Source organism: Dipodomys merriami, unplaced genomic scaffold, assembly GCF_024711535.1.
Source record: "Dipodomys merriami isolate MVZ:Mamm:240054 unplaced genomic scaffold, mDipMer1.0.p SCAF_3, whole genome shotgun sequence".
Taxonomy (NCBI): Eukaryota; Metazoa; Chordata; class Mammalia; order Rodentia; family Heteromyidae; genus Dipodomys; species Dipodomys merriami.
The window spans coordinates 90,023,862-90,041,675 of record NW_027204492.1 but is presented as its reverse complement, the minus strand read 5'-3'; the positions used below and the strand labels follow the sequence as shown (position 1 = coordinate 90,041,675).

Here is a 17,814-nt window from a genome sequence, read left to right as displayed (position 1 = left end):
GCTATTTCCATATATACATAGTTTGTCTTAATGCTTACCAGCTAAAACTGTTTTAACTTAACATATTAAATTTTAACCTTCTTTTAGTACCTTTTCTAACTTTTTTTGGTTGGTCGTGGGGCCTGAACTCTGGGCCTGGCCACTGTCCCTCAGCTCTTCAGCTCAAGGCTAGTGTTCTACCACTTGAGCCACAGTGCCACTTTGGCTTTTTTTGCTTATGTGGTATTGAGGAATCGAACACAGGGCCTCGCCACTGTCCCTCAGCTCTTCAGCTCAAGGCTAGTGTTCTACCACTTGAGCCACAGTGCCACTTTGGCTTTTTTTGCTTATGTGGTATTGAGGAATCGAACCCAGGGCCTCATGCATGCAAGGCAAGCACTCTACCACTGAGCCACCTTCCCAGCCCAGCAATTTCCTTTAAAAGATGCCTTTTGTTTTCTTATAATTTCAGGAATAGATCTCAGACAGCCCAACATATATCAAAGGGAGGTTCTAAGATTTTTTTTTCTTTTATTCATTTTCTCCAAAATATTAGCAAAATAGGTGTGACACAAATTTACCATATTAACCATTTTTAGGTGTATGATTCAGTGGCGTTAAAGTTCATCCACATTGTTGTACAATTACCACTGCTGTCTATCCACAGAACATCCTCTTTGTTGTGATGATGACCCCAGCAGCTGCATGGAATCCTTTTTATCCTTTTCATTTTTTTTGCTGGTCCTGGGGCTTGACCTCGGGGCCTAAATGCTATCCCTGAGCCTTTTTGTGCTTCAGGCTAGTGTTCTACCACTTAAGACACAGTGCCTCTTCCAGCTTTTTCAGAGTAATTTATTGGAGATAAAAGTCTCATGGACTTTTCTGTCCAGACTGGCTTCAAACTGTGATCCTCAGATCTCAGCCTCCTGTGTAGCTAGGATTACAAGAGTGAGCCACCAGTGCCTGGCTTCATTCATTTTTAATTTGCTTTAATTTTTTTTTTCCTTTGTAGTACTGGGGATTGAATTTAGGGCCTCACAAATACTAAATAAGTGTCTACTTCTTGAGCTACATCCCTAGCCCATATAGGAATTATTTCTAGAAATTGGAGGCATGGCTCAAGTGGTAGAGTACCAACCATAGGCAGAAAAGGAACTATTGCTAACTACTCATTGAATAGTCCTATAGTCACCATCTTGCCTTGGAGTGACTTTTCCTAACCTCACAGAAAATGAGTTAGGTGAAACACAACGAATTTCTCTCATACTCAGGCTGTGGAGCTTGGCAATCACCTTTTAGTGAAGCCATGACATTTGGGTAAATGGCAAAAAAAAGCCTCATGAATAGAAAGAAACATTCTATAAACAGTCCCCTCAAAGGAGATCACTCTAGTCTCCACAACAGCCTAACTACTGAAGTTTATGACCTCTCAGGTTGGAATGTAATTACTCAGTGGAGAGTAAAACTTTTTCCTTGTTTTCTGCTTCCTTTCTACTTTCCCCTCTGTAATCTCTATCTTTGCCACAGAGCACATATCTACTACTATATCCAAAAGGTTCTATTATTTATCTTCAATTTTCAGACTTTTGCAGTTTCCTCCTAATACTTGAAACCTCTAAACCAATGTCTATGAATCCCATACCCAGTCCCTTCTGACACTTGCTGAAAAAGGGATGTTCAGACCCAGCCAGAAAGTCTTCTGTCATTAAGCCATCCTACGCTTAACAGTATTGGTGCTTCATTGTAGCTTTTTCATTTCAGAGTCAAATTCAACGGAAAAAAAACTTTTGAAAACTCAGTAGGCCTCAGAGTTTTAATAAATGACAGTAATTGCTATTTAGAGATGAAAAAAAATGTAAGAAGGACTGTTTGGTTCAAAGTCTTATAGAAACAAGAAAGGCAGGCATGTAAACCTTATCAGGCCAGGCATGGTAGCTTATACATATAATTAGGCCATTTGGGGATGAAGATAGGGAAGATCATTGTTCAAAGCCAGTATGAAAGCCAGTGAAATCCCCTTAACTCAGTTAACAAGCTAGGTATGCTGGCACATGTTTGTGGTGTCAGCTATGTGGGAGACATAAATAAAGGGATCTTAGTCCAGGCCATCTCCAGACAAAAAAACCCAAGGCCTTACCTGAAAAACGTCTGAAAGCCAAAAAGGGTGGCTTAAGTGATAGAGAGCCTGCCTGGCAAAATTAAGACCCTGAGAAGGAAGGGAGGGGAGAATTCATTAATCAGTATCCACAGAACTTGGAACTGAAAGGAGAATGCTTTTTGTCAGTCCAGTAATGTTTTTATAGTACTCTATTTTTTTCTTTTGCATTGTGTTGGAATTTCATGCATCTAATGGAATCAGAAAATTTGTGTTAATTACTATACAGTATAATGAACAGCTTGGTCCTGAAGGCTGTGGAAATGAATCCTTTTCATTTTGGAAGACTCTTCTCATGTCAGCTTTTCCAAACAAAAGGAATGATTCATTTCCTTTCATTCCCATAGCTTTTCTTTAATTTGTCATGTTCAAATGATACATAGTGAACTGCAAGCTTAGATTAAATTTTATGTCTGCCAGAGTACCCAATGGTCTAGTTTCCATAGCTATATCCAGCAGAGAAGTATCACTGAAAAAAAATCAGGCTTCAGTACCAATAGAAGGAAATCACTCTGGTTTATACCTGTTGACTAGCAGCAGGTGATAAAGTAGATCCTGGAATACAGACATGAGTACAGGTACTAATCCATATAATTATTTGGGAAGAAGTTACCAGTGGACTAGTCATAAACACCCATGTCTTTTTCTAATCTTGAGTCATGCCCCCAGGCCACTTTCTCTTTTTTTTTGCTTCAGTTATTTTTCAAATAATGTCTTGCATTTATGTCTGGGAAAGCCCCCATTGCAGTCTTTCTATTTATACTTCCAGTGTAGCTGGTATAACAAATGCATCTACCATAACCAGCTACTTGTTGAGAGAGGGTCTCACTAATTTTTCCCCCAGAGCGGCCTTGAACTGCATCCAAATTAGCTAGGATTGTAGGAATGGGACATTAAATCTTACTACAAAATGGAGGTTATTTTTTAACAAAGGAAAAAATGTTAGGTTCCAATGCTAGGAAAATTGTACTATAGTCTGATAGACCCATGGCTACTCTCTTTCCCACTCTATGCCATCATCATATCCATCATCATAATGCTGGAGCTGTTGTTCAAATGACTTCCTTCAGTACAGGAGCAGGACTTTGTCCTGTCACAGATAGACAATGTGGATTCACCCAGTCAACAGCCTAGCTTGAAAGCTCTACTTTTCCCTTCATCTTTTCAACATTTGGTAACATACTTTATCATTGCACTGTCAAGAATGGTCCAGACTGAGTACAGTCCATTATGAACTTGGAGTTTTTAACTAGATGTGCAAGAGATTTTTTTGCAAGAGATTTTATTTCCCTTTTCAACTCAATGTTGTGGGATGATGTACCTACTTATCCAGAGGGATATAAATGAGACTGTCTTCCCTGAGTAGCAGGTGGGAAATAAATATTCTGGTTATCACAAGTTCTTTTTTATTCCACACTTTCTCAGGCTTCAACAAGTGCTAGCCAGAATGTGAAGAAATATTTCCTGAGTGTTTCCTAAACAACATTAATCTTTAAAAAAAAAATGCTTTTCAGGAGAGAAGGTTTAGTTCTGTGATAAATTTTGGAAGTGCTCTATGTTCTAGCCCAATCTTTGAGAGTTAGGATGCTCATTAACAAATTAGGAGTCCTGTGAGGTCTGGCAATAAAAAAGGACTGTTTAACTATAAACCAAGACTTCCCAGTTTTATCACCATGGAACCATTTTATACAATGTCTGTAAATAAAGATCAGAGTGAGAAATGCTAATGTAGAATGGTTTTAGAGATTTGCATTTTCTAAAATACTGAGTCTTTTATTACTTTCTGATACTATCAACATATTACATATAGTACGTTCTAGTCAATTTGATAGTAATGTTGCTTTCTGATCATTTTGGGAAAGGTTTGTATATGGAGCTGGTAGGTCTTCATACAGGGGAGGGAGCAAGAGTAGGAGAAAGGGAAGGAAGGAGAGAGGGAAGAAGGAAGAAAGGAAAGAAGGAAGGAAAATATATTAGTGAAGGAAATGGGCATGGTCACTTTTGGTTTTTTATTTGATTCAAGGTTTTGATATTACAGTGTATATTCTAGAGTGGCCTCAAATTTGACATCATACTCTTGCCTCAGCCTCCTGGAATTGTAGGCATGCACCACCATACCTGTCTTCCTTCAGTGTGTGTGTGTGGGGGGGGTACTGGGATGAGAACTCAGGGCCTCATAGTCTCACTTAGCTTTTTCCCCTGAAATCTGATGCTCTACCACTTGATCCATACCTTTGCTTCTGGATTTTTCCTGGTTAATTGGAGATAAGAGTCACATCTCAGCTTCCTGAGAAGCTAGGATTATAGGCATGAATCACTGTTGCCTGACCTTTTAGTATCTTTTAAGTTTAAAGAACATAAAGATTAAACAAAGTTTTTTTTTTTTTTGTCGGTTGTGGGGCTTGAACTCTGGGCCTGGGCGCTGTCCCTCAGCTCTTCAGCTCAAGGCGAGCTCTCTACCACTTGAGCTACAGCACCACTTCCGGTTTTCTGGTGATTTATTGGAGATAGGAGTCTCATGGTCTCTGCTGCCCGGGCTGGCTTTGAACCGCGATCCTCAGATCTCAGCCTCCTGAGTAGCTAGGATTACAGGCGTGAGCCACCAGCGCCCGGCTAAACAAAGTATTTTTAATTTTTAGGTTTTTCCATCATTTTGTGGACTATACTACAGAATTGCCTTACTAAGACAGGGAAACTGAGGTATTTTGTTCATATTCTTCATTGGATGGTGTCACCCTTGAGAATAGCAAATTACTCATATTCTCCTGCTCTCCTTCTCTTGGGCTGAACCAATTCCTAGGGGAAAAGAAATCCCTTATGCACAATAGACAGACTAAGGCCCCAGTTGTCTGAAGTGAACAGCTATGAGAGGCCTAGGACTACTCTGCTACAGCTCCTTATTTTTTTTTAATATTCAGCACTTAGATTTTATTTTTATTGCATTATCTTACATGTTTGTTATCTTTAAGTAGTTATATAAAGGAGTTGTACAAGTTTTTTTTAATCTGATTTAGGTAATGATTTATTGGATGGCACAAAGGTAAATGCAACAACAGCAACAAAAAGATAAGTTTAAGCTGATCAAAGAATTTTTTTGTGTGTGCATGTCCTGGAGCTTGTACTTAGGGCCTTTACACTGTCATGGAGCTTTTTGCTGAAGGCTAGTTCTCCACCACTGTCCTTTTTTTTTGATAGTTAATTGGGGATAAGAATCTTGTGGTCTTTTCCTGCTCCTCCTAGCTTCCAACCACTATACTCAGATCTCAGCTTCTTGAGTAGCTAGGATTATAGGCATGAGCTCCCAGCATCCAGCAATCAAAACATTTTTTAAAAAACTGTTATTTGAATATGCTCAGGAAATTGAAAAGACAGTTCACATAGTGGGACAAAATATTTGTAAATTGTTTATATCCAGAATGAGACAATATATTTGAAAATTGTCTCATATATAGAATATATAAATAACTCATAAAACTCAATAGCAAAAAGACAATCTAATTTTAAAAAACAGGCAAAAACTGGGCACCAGTGGCTTATACCTATAACCCTACCTACTCAGGAAGGTGAAATTTATGGTTTGAAGCCAGCCTGAGCAGAAAGTCCATCAGATTCTTATCTCTAATTAACCACCCACAAAACCAGAAGTGGGAGTGTGGTTCAAGTAGTAAAATACTATTCTTGAGCAGAAAAACTCAGGGACAATGCCCAGCCCCTGAGTTCAAGTCCCAGGAATGGTACAAAAAATAGGCAACAGACTCAAATAGATACTTCTCCAAAGACGATGTACAAATAACCCATAAAGATATGAAAATATGATCAATATCATTAATTTTTAGGGAAATTCAAGTAAATACCATAATAAGGAGCTAGACTCAGTGGCCTAGTCATGTAGTTTCAGCTACTAAGAAGGCTGAGACAAGAGGATCACTTGAGTCCAGAGTTTGAGGTCAGCCTAGACAGTATGCTGAGGCCCTCTCTCTCAAAAAAAAGAACAAAACACCCCATAAAACCATGATAATGCATGTTTGTAATCCTAAATCCTAAAACTTAGAAGGCGGAGGCAGAAGAACCACAAATTTGACCTTGCACCACAAAAAAAGGGAAAGGAGGGCTGGGAAGGTGGCTCAGTGGTAGATCGCTTGCCTTGCATGCATGAGGCCCTGGGTTTGATTCCTCAGCACCACATAAGCAAAAAAAGAAAAAAAGCTGGAAGTGGCGCTGTGGCTCAAGTGGTAGAGTGCTAGCCTTGAGCAGAAGAGCTGAGGGACAGCACCAAGGCCCAGAGTTCAGACCCTATGACCGGACCCTCCCCCCCCCCCCCAAAAAAAAAAGGGAAAGGAAAGCAAAAAAAAAAAAAATAGAAAAAAAGGAAGTCAATATGTAATGCCACTTTATGCCCTCCCAGATGGCTATAATAAAAAAGATAGTAAATAATAACAAGTGTTTTAATAGGGCAGATAATTAGAATTTTATATATTGCTGGTGAGAATTTTAAAATATTGGTTCATCTATTTTTGGGAAAAGATTGGTAATTCTTCAAAATGGGGTAGAAAAGAATGGAGAGTGACTAATGAATAAAGGATTTTTCCCTTGAGACGATGAAAATTTTCTAAAAGTACATAGTTGCACACTCTTCAAATATACCAAAATCCATTGAAATGTAACTTTTTTAAATTTTTAAGAAATTTATTTTTTATTATTATTATAAAGATAATATACAGATTAGTTAGTTATATAAGTCAGTTATGAAGTGTAGCTTTTAATAGGTGCATTATAGGATATGGGAATAATATGTAAATGGGCTGTTAGCTATATGTTTTCAAGAAGGTAGCATTTTCATCTTTTGTCTAACTGCCTTTTCTTCTCCAGTTAATGGCATTTGTGAAAGTCAGAAAATATATACATTTTGCTAGTCCTGAGGCTTGAACTCAGGGCTTGGGTTCTGCCCCTGAGCTTTTTTTGTTCAAGGCTAATGCTCTACCACTTTTTCTGAATGTTTTGTTGGAGATAAGTCTCACAGATTTTCTTGCCTAAGGTGGCTTCAAACTGTGATCGATCCTCAGATCTCAGCCTTCTGAGTAGCTAGGATTATAGACATGAGCCACCAGCACCTGGCTCCAAAAAAATGTTTTATAAACAATGACTCTGCCAGTAGTGTTAATTTACCAAGAGTCTCCACACATATTTATGTTGTTTCTATCTTAATTGTTCACACACACACACACACACACACACACACACACACACACACACACACACACACACACACACACACACACACACACTAAAATCCCATGGGAAAGACTATAATTATTATTTTTAAATTATTCATTCTTGATGCTAGTACATTATTTATACCTGAATATAGTGGCTCCTTCTTTGGAGATGGGATTACATGACTCAGGCACCCATTGTATTTTCTGGAAGCTATGAAATGTCAGTTCATAAGCAAACATGCAAGAACCAAGCCCTTGAAATTATGTAAAACGTTGTAGATAACAATTTTGTACTCATAAACAAGGAACAGACATAAAAATGCAAACCATAACACTGCAGATATAATAACAAATCCAGATGTGGATGAGTTCCCAGGGAAGCAGGAAATGGGTGGGCAGAGGAAAAGGAAGACTTAGGATGGAACTCTGGGAGATTCAGTGGGTGTGAGAGGGGAAAGGCTCAAGCAACCAGGTGAAGATTTGGGAGGAGTACAATCTGATGGAATGGATCAGATGCAGCCAAGTGCTTGTAGGATGGATACATACCTTCAGATCTAGCTATAAGGAGCTCATTGATGACCTTAGAGTAAAGGGTCCCTATAGGTTTTTAGGAAGAAACAAGTTGCAGTTCAGGAAATAAAAGGATTTGAAGAAAACAGAAGCATCATTTGACTATGAGGTGCAATAACGGAGGCCTGGGAGCATTGCTCTATGGTAGAGAGCCCAAGCTTAACATGCACAAAACTCTAGTTTTGAGCTCTAGCATCAAAGGGGAAAAAGGAACATGAAAAGAATGGCAATTGAAAAAGATGTATGTCTTCAGTGGTCCCACAGAAATTATGTAGTAGAAAATATTTTTGCCTTTATTTTTGACAGTAATGGGATTTGAACTCAGGGCCCTATATTGGATAGGTAGGTACACTACCACTTGAGCCCATAGTTGGTCTCTCACAGGCACACATCACTATGCCTGGCTTGATTGAGATGAGGCCTTGCTAACTTTTTTTGTTCATGATGGCCTCTAACTGCAATCCTGTCAGTCTTAGCCTTGTAAATATCTGGGATTACCACTGTGAGCCATTATACCCAGCTGAAGTTACTATGCTTGAAGAGGGCTTGGTTACCCACAATTAGAAAGGGGAATTTGTTGAATTTTAAAACAGCACACTGCTGCCATCCTATTTATTGGATGCCTTGTTTTATTTGATTTCATTATTCAGAGGATTGTTGTAAATTATAGAAAAGAAATCATCAAAGATTTTCTCTCACTGGAGATGTGCCTCAGTGATAGAGGATTTATCTAGAATGTATAAGGCCCTAGGTTCAATTGCATCTCCAGGAAAATTAAAAAAAAATTAAATTTTAAATAGTAGGGGGATATAGGTCCTAAGGAATTTATGTAGGTTGAGAAGGCATATTTCTAAACCAATCTGGAAGCTATTTTGAAGATGGTTAAAATATTTTTCAGTTTTTTCAGTGACTTAAGATACTGCAATTAGTCATTTCCTTGTTTAACTAAAATATAAATTGTACATAGAAGTGAAACTCTTCAATGTGCTAATCAGTAAATGCTCACTTCCTTACTATTAACTTGGCTTAGCTTATAGAACCAACAATAAAAATTGATATACGCATAATAAACTGTTATCTCCTTTCAGTAACCTCCTGCTATTATGGACATTGTAGATTAAAGATGTGGTTTCTCAAAAATCCTTAAGTATTTGGGGCACAATTTCAAGGACATTGTGTTTTATTCAACATCAATAATTTCTACTTTGTTGGTGTTTTAGAAGTTTAAGGCCATTTTGGAAAAGTAGTAAATTTCAGAGCATGGGAACAAAATGAACTTGTTATTTTGGAATTTTTATTTTCTTTTATTTTTAAAGAGCACTAATCATTTGGAAGTATTATTCCACAGTTCCTGCTTCACTTGCTCTTAGGCATTTCTTGCTGAGAAGTGGTTTAGGACAGAGAAATTGTTAACTTCTTGGTGAGAAGCTATACAATCCCATTTAGTAAACTAAAATTCTTAATCTCAGGCACTTCCCTTTCAGCTGAGAGACCTCCCTAGGGTCTCTTACCATCTTATTTGCAAAAGCAGTCTGGAAAGTGGGCCATAGAGAAAATAAGTCCATGTTACATATTTGTTAGAAAGGAAGGGGTGTCCTGTAGTTGACATTTACCCACATTTTTCTAGCAGGGTTAGATTTTCCTTGAGATAAGGACAGAGAAGGCAGAAACTGATCAAGATAAAACTAATTAATGAAATCTTCTATTTACTTGGTGCCTTTGCCAACAGGATAAAAGTTTTTGCTATGAATGGCCTTTATGATCTTTTTAAAGAATATTTCATGGTTTCTATACCTAAGGAAATTTCCAGGTCAGATTCTTCTCTCCCCTTGAACCTTTCAGTTCTCCTGGCTCCCTTGTGTATTTATGAAAGTTGAATCACTAGGCCTCTAGGATCTTGTATAAGCACAGTCAAGCTGGCATCATTGTATAAAGAACTTAGAAATATGGAACACATTTTGTTAAGTTATATTTATAATAACATCTCCAGATGATTAAAAGTACTTAAATTGTTTTAATACAATATTCTTTTTCAAATTAGATCAGTTTTATTTGAAGCTATTAGGTATAAATATACTTTTGAACAGGAAAATACATTTTTCTCCTAGCTTTCAATTGGGATGAATTATAAATAGAACCAGCTGTTCTGAAGGCTGTCCAAGCTATTAACTCCAGCCTCTCTCTTCTCTGTAGCTATTTTTGTGCTCAGTGTAAAATGTCTCTGCCCTTTTCTCTCAGAACACATTAGCATTTTCCAAAGATGGTCATGTTTCCTCAGTAGTCTTTCTATAACCTGGGGATTCTTACTCTGTATTCTTAATGTTTAGAAACAGAAAAGATACATGTGGAAGATTTATAAGTTTCACATTTTATAGCACTTTCTTTTAGTTGAGAAGTTTAAAATGTTGTTGAAACAAACCTATCTCCACATTCTATCACACATGTAGGAGGCAAGAAAATATATCTTATGAGCAAAGACTCTGAGAACAGGAAATTTCTGCTCTACTGTTTATTAGCTACTGTCGCTGGGCTTTAGTGTTTTCATTTATAAAATGGAAATATTAATAGTGCTTGCCTTCACAGAGCTGGGGGGAACATTATATGACATAACACATATGAAGAGCTTTAGCCAATTCCAGGCATGGAGAAAGAGCTCAATAAATGTTAGTGATGATGGTGGCAATGGTGATAAAGGATTTGGAGTCTTAAAATGTTGTACTGTGGCATTTCAGCATAGCATTTTCAGATAAGAAATTAGACCATGTTATCTACCAAGACTATTCAAATTTGCTATATGGAAAGGCAGTTTACTTCTTTGTTATTTAATGCCATATATTCTTAACTCAGTTGCAAGGTGGGGGTATGCTGTTATGTCTTGTGAACCTGTTTTGATGGTCAGAAGGTTTTTTTTTTAACCTTTCTGAAAAATGTTTAATATAACTTCCAGTATTGTATAGTACATGCAGGTAACTTTCTACAAATATTTACTCAATTAAAATTTTCTCATGCAAAATTGTACTAGTAGAAAAGATTTGGACTTTATGAATATTGAGATGTGTTTATTTTTATTTTAGCAGTACTGATTATTGAACTTGTGCTTTGCTAAGCAGACATTTTCCCACTAGAGACATATCCTCAGTCCTTTTTACTTTAGTTAATTTGGGGTTAGGGATTCACCTTTTTACTTGAGCATCCTGGACTGTGATCCTCCTATGTAAGTTTCCCACACAACTAGGATGACAAACCTAGTTTTTTGTTAAGATAAGCTCTCACTAACTTTTTTGTCCAAGTTGGCCTTAAGCCATAATTCTCATAATCTCTGCTTTTCTTGAGTAGCTGGGATTACCAGCATGAGCCAACATGTCCAGCAAGAAGACAGCTATTATTTTTTAATCTTCACGTGTTTACACAAGGATATTACAATTTAGCATATCCATTTATGGATCCAGTGATTCTTGATCAGTCACCCCTTCTATCATCCTTCCTATTCTTTTCTCCCTCCCCCCAGAACTCATATTTCCCACTTATTTTATCACATATGTATAGTGAATATTATGACTATATATGTCCACCTTTCCCTCTACCATTCATCACTATGCCCAGCGCCCCTTCCCATTCAAACTATGTCCTAGCCTCCTGGCATTCATTTTGTTAAACTGTCTGTTAATTGTTCAAAGAACTTACTCCATGGAATTTCACTCTTGCATATACTCTACCCTAGTCAATTTAATTGTATATAAAATGCATATGTCCCTGTGTATATTTACATGAGAGGTTGTATTTTGGGAAGAAGGCAGTTATTTTTAAAGTGTATTTGTCCCTTAGTATATTTGGGGATTGGTTTCAGGAACCCCTACGGAAACCAAGATCTAAGGAGGCTCACAATATGTCAGTATTTTTGTATAACCTATGCATATCCTTCCATATACTTTAAATATTCTCTAGACTGTTTCTAGTATCTAGTATAATGTAAATGCTATGAAAATAATTGTTATACTGTAGCATTTAACAAATAATGGTGAGACAAAAGTGTGTACATGTTCATAACAGATAGCACTTAAATATTTTCCATAATCAGAACTATGGATACAGAACCTGAGGATATGGAAGGCTGACTATAAAATGAATTGAATGTGCAAATAAGGCCTCAGAGACTACCTACTCCTGGTGGCTTTCTCTAAAGATTCACCCTTGCTTTTGCTTAGCATAATGTATATTACACAATGAATGGGAAATTTAAATGTGTTGGTAAGCCATCCTCATGTTGGAGACATTAGTACCAAACCAGAGGGAAATTACTCAAAGGAAATGAGCAGGGTCACAGAATCAACACAAGACTATAGGTCTACATGTTAGAGTCTGCAGAGAGCAGAGGAGCTCTGGAAAGTTAGAGGCAGAAGCCATAGTCATGGTCTGTATAGCAGCTTAGCATCTGCTTATCATGCTGTCCTGAGAAAAGAGAAATTATATTCTGCTTTCTTCTATCCTTGGGCAAAAGCCTCTAGGGTTAAAGTCCTCTGAGTCTAGGTCAGCTCACATGCCCAAAGCTGAACTGTATCACTGAGGTAGGCTGGAGGGAGAAGAATCTAACCATCATCACTTTTGTAATGGCCACTGGTACACAGAACCATCTTCCCTACATAGCTGTACACAGAAGAGCAGAGACAATTTCCCAAAAGGAAACCAAAGTACTGTTCAGAAAGAAGAATGGATACTAGACAGGCAAAATTTACATATTCCCATTGTTCCATACTGCTAATATTTTGATTCTTGTCATCAGATATAGTCTGCAGTCTTGCCAGTCTTTATTTAGCTTGTATAAACCTTAAAACATTATTTGAAATGTTCTCCTTTGCTTCCTGTCCTATATGTGGTCTAAAGACAGTCCTTCATGTCCTCAGTTTGTTCTCATCTGAGTAGGATCATTCTTCCAAAGAGATAAGAACTCAGGAATTTTGTGGCCTCAGATTTTAGAAGCTAGAATGAATTACCTTATTTGTTCAAATAGCTAGAAATGAATCAAAAAGCCATGATTTCCTATGAATTAAAAGCAAATTTATACAACACTCAGGAAACTTTTATTAATCCTATTAAAGTTGGGCCTGTTTAGGTAGAATGTATATGCTTTCCAATAAAGTGAATGCTTCTGACCCACTGAGGATCCTATTCCTTTGAAAATGGCTTAGGTTAGTTGATTGTTGTAGTTTAGAATGTTATGCTTACTTAAAAGATTGTCCCTTGTAATTGGTTTTCTTTGCTTGTATGTTCCAGGGGAAATCTTATCCTTTTCGGGGAGCATTTCCACCTGTGTGGAATCCCATCACATACCTGGATTACAACAATCTGTGGCGGACAATGGATAAAATGGGAAATGAGGTAAAATGTGTGTTCAGTTTGTGCAGTCTATTACTGAAACAGCAGTGGCAACTGTTTACCATCCATCCAAGGTGCTAGAAACATTGCTCCAGACCCTTTTTATGTATGTCATTTCCAGTGCACCCAACAACTGCAAAGCTGGTATGATTTCCACTCAACAACTGGAGGATATGAGTACCAAGAGGTTATATAATTTATCCAAGACTACACAGCAAGACACCAGCATTCTAACCCACTCTTGCTGATACTAATGTTTATGTGTCTTCAGTTCTTTGTCATTGAGCATTTTTGTGACATCTTTTGCCAGGTATCTCTACTTAATAGTTATCCATCCATAATACTACTAGTGAAGGATTTTTTTTTCTGCCCCAAAGTTTGTTTACTTACACTTAGGCTCTGTAATATCACACTCTCAAACTTGAATTGGGGACTTAAAATGGGCATTAGCTTTTAATCATCATTATCATGCTAATTGCATTAAATATTAAATTTATAGTGCTTTTAAGTGTACTTGTGGTAGTACTGTTTTGGCAATAGCATTAGAACATGGAATACAAAGAGCACCCCACATCTACATATAATTTCAAGCCAACATACATTGCACAACTAAAAAACAGTTTTCAGAGGTTCTCATTTAGGGCTTTCAAAGGGGTCTGGCAGTAGTGACAATTACCTTCACACCTGAAAGTGGGACCATGGGACTTCCTTTCCTTGTAGATCCCAGCCGATGCACCATGGGATGCCCCTCATGCCGAAGAATGGGACAAGATGACTATGAAAGATCTCTTTGATAAGATCTGCTGGACAAAGTATGCTTTACTATTTAAAATCTACTTTTTAACTCTCCTCCTGATCCTTTTCCTGTCTTGAGCTATGATGCTTTTCTTAGTAACTTATAGAAAAAAGTAAAGAGGAAATCTTTCTGTCCATAGAAACTTTGAAGGTACTTTCAATATTTTAGAACAGGTTTAAGCAGAAAATAAGCGAAAAACTTAAGAAAATAGGTACATGGAATAGAACATCTTTTAATGAAAGGGTTGTTCGATCACTATATAATGTAAGCATAATTACAACTATATTATATAGACATTGGCTACAAAAGCAGTTAGCAAAAATTTAAAAAGCAATTCCATATTGATATAGAATAATAGGAAACTGGAGGGAAGGTAATCTGTATGAATGAAAAATAACCTATAGTAGTTCAGTTAGGATCTATGTGACTTGTTTAGTAACTTATAGTTTATTAATATAGTCATGACTTTATGACTTTATGACAGGATTATTATTATTAACTAAGAGGGACACTACATGACTAGGCAATATAATCTTTTTTAAAGCAGGAATGGATTTTATTAATACAAAACAAAGACAAAGAAAATCAAAAGTCCTTGTAGGAGAGTGGACAGGCTCAAGAAGGAGCTCTGCTGAAGGGAAGAAAGAGAAGCACAGATGTGATGAGTGCATTAAATAATGGGGACAGGGCAGGTCTTCCTAGTTGAGCTACTGGAACAGGACAAGATACTGTCTTTCCTGAATGACTCATAGAGTCAGTGACCCTACCTGATTTTCTTATACAGCCCCTATAATTGTTCTACTTTCACTGTCTGCCCTCAGCCCCTATCTGTCATTCCCGGAAAATACCTATTTCCAAACCATCTGAACATCCTGTTTCCCCCTTCACCTGTGGGTCCTTCCCATAAAAAAATCCATTTACCACTATCCCTCTCCTCCTAGCTCTATGGTGCATTCTCAGAAGACACTATGTTTGACTAAACACCCTCCAGCCTCTCCTGAGCTGTGGATCATTTCTGGAAAATAGCATCCTGATATACCCTTTCTGTATTTACTAGTAGGTGCTGGGGCAGAATAATATATTCCAGGTTTGGTCCACAGAGACAGAGGGAGACATTGTATCTTCCAGGAATGACTGGAGGAGCAAGTAGAAACAGGTTGGGTGGATAATAGTGGGGACTTGTATCTTTCAGGAATGATCCACTGAGCAGAGTAGGGGAAAGGAAAAGGTAGATATTATGAAAGGGATGGAACCCTCTAGGAATGACCCACATGATCGGAGGGGAGGAAGGAAATGTAAAGATGATGTGAGGGGCTGGTATCTGCCTAGAAAGTCAAAAGGAGAAACACATTTTGTGAACACCTATGATGGGAAGAAAATTGACAGATGTTAGCAACTGAATAGTCAGTGCACCTGGACCATAGAGATGAGAAGAATATGTGGTATAAGGGGAGGTTGGAGCACTGCTTGAGGCTATATTTAAGATTTGAACTTTCCATTTTAGTCCATTGAAGGGTTTTTGTTATACAAGTCTTTCATAGCCTCCCATGTAGCTAGGATCACAGGCACATGCCACCATGGCTTATTGATTGAGAAGAGGGGGATTACACTAACTTTTTGCCCATGTTGGTCTGGAAATACAATTGTCTCCATCCTCCTATGTAGCTGAGATTACAGACATGACCACCACATCTGGCTTATGACCTTGAAACCTCTATCCCAATGTCTGCCTCCTGAGTCACTGGTATTACAAAGTTGAGATACTCTGCCCAGCCAAGCAGAAGGTTTTGTTCAGTTTTGAACTCAAAAGTCATTTGCTATAGTATGTAAGAGGGGATGTAGTACAACCGGGTAGAAGCTGGTCCAATATCCTAGACCAGGGTAGAAGCAAAGAACTGAAGAGGTGTAGATCTTTAAAATAGATTGGAAAAAATAACCCCAATGACCACTGAGAAGCATATTGGCATATTAGACAGAAATAAGATTAGCATATTGGAAGTAATCCATAATTGGCAATTAGCAATTTGTTGGCATTTTCTACCATGCTACCCCTAATAGCCCATTAAGACTACTCCTGGAAGATGTCATTCATCCATACCATCAGCTTTTTTTTGGTTGTAATCCATCCCCATTTTCTAGAAGTTACCATCTCCCCATACCATTTACTTTCCTCAAGAATGAACAAATGTGTTTCTTTAGAAATTGAGTTCATAAGACTTTTTTTGTTTCGAAAAAATACTCCTTTTTTTTTTTTTTTAAATCTGAGACCAGGATTTGAACTCTTGATCTGACACTTTTTGCTCATTGGCTAGTACTCTACCACCTGAGCTACCTCTCCAGCCCCAATAGAAATACTTTGTAATTGTGAAATATTGCATTATGAAAACATGTGCTTCTCTGTGCTTATATTATTGATGCCTAACTTCGATTCTTATTCTGTGAATAGGACTGCTAGGGAGTTTGCTACTCTTTTTGTGAACATCAATGTCACCTCTGAGCCCCATGAGGTTTCTGCTCTGTGGTTCTTGTGGTATGTGAAACAGTGCGGTGGTACCACTAGGATATTCTCAGTCTCTAACGGAGGCCAGGTATGGTGTGGCTGTTCTGAAACTGCAACTTTGTGACTTTGCCCTTACCCAGAGCAATGTCCTTGTAACTGCTTCAGTAGTTCCAGTCATGAATAATTAGCAACATAAAGTATCTCAAAAGTCATGTCTGCAGAAAAGTTCTCATTCTTTTCATTCTTAAAAAGAAGCTTGCAGCCAAAAAATGTTTGAATTTTTTAAAAATGAAGGATAAATTTTACTCTTTTACAATTTAACTTACCAAATACTAAACACAAAAGGGTAAATTGTGAATAAGATGGAATTTATTTGTGATCTTTCCACTAAACAAAAGTTCAGAGCAATTCCTGAATAATCTAAGTTAAACTATAAACTGAATTGTACCAATTTTTTGAGAAATGAAAAATTATAACTTAGGTCTGAACAACTGTGGAAACTTCTTTTATAAAGAACTTTGGTGATGTGGGTAACTATTTGTAGTTATAAAAATGCAAAAATTGCTGCTTGTAATGGTTGACATACTGTCAGTGGTGGCCTATGCCTCAGTTTGCCAACACGGATTTCTATCCATTTAATGAATATTTTACCAAAACAGTATTCTCTGGTTTCTTAACAAATGTTTTGTGTTAAGGACTTGCCTTTTTAGACTAAGCCAGAGCTATTTCCATAGTAAGTGTAGTAGAACTAGCAGATTGCAATGGGCAGAGCACTCATGGTCTGGTGAGTTGTTCAGGGAGTTATTATAACTTCTGAAGGAGCAAATAGGCATTTAGCCTCCACTATAATTCCAGACTTTTTTTTTTGCAAAACGTTATTCAAGAGATTCAGATCCCTAAGACCTCATTTGGTAATGACTGATAGGGCATGACTAGTCCTAATATCGCTATCAGCCTGTTTTCTTTAAGTTGTCCAGGATGGAACTTTAAGGAGCCAAGAGGAGTTAGAAGTTACAGTGCTTAGGAAAAGCACATCTCCCCCACTTCCTACCTACCCTGTTGGGCATCTGAAGTTCATAGACTTCCTATTTCAATTTGGTCCGATCAGTACTGACATAGGGCATTTTTTCTTGTCTGTAATTTTTTACAAATAATGGCTTTTCCCTATTAGAAGCTGTGCAGAGGATGATAACTGAGATTCCTTGGTTAACTCTGCTTCTATCTT

General features: G+C 37.6%; 1 protein-coding gene across 1 annotated transcript in view; it reads left to right on the top strand.

Annotated features, from left to right (window-relative positions):
* LOC138840395 (amine oxidase [flavin-containing] A) overlaps positions 1 to 17,814 on the top strand; it is a 65,239-nt gene that overhangs the window by 29,990 nt on the left and 17,435 nt on the right. Inside the window, exons 4-6 of the mRNA XM_070040592.1 lie at positions 13,192 to 13,296; positions 14,014 to 14,105; positions 16,536 to 16,677. Coding sequence (XP_069896693.1) covers positions 13,192 to 13,296; positions 14,014 to 14,105; positions 16,536 to 16,677 — 339 coding nt within the window. The remainder of the gene's footprint in view (positions 1 to 13,191; positions 13,297 to 14,013; positions 14,106 to 16,535; positions 16,678 to 17,814) is intronic.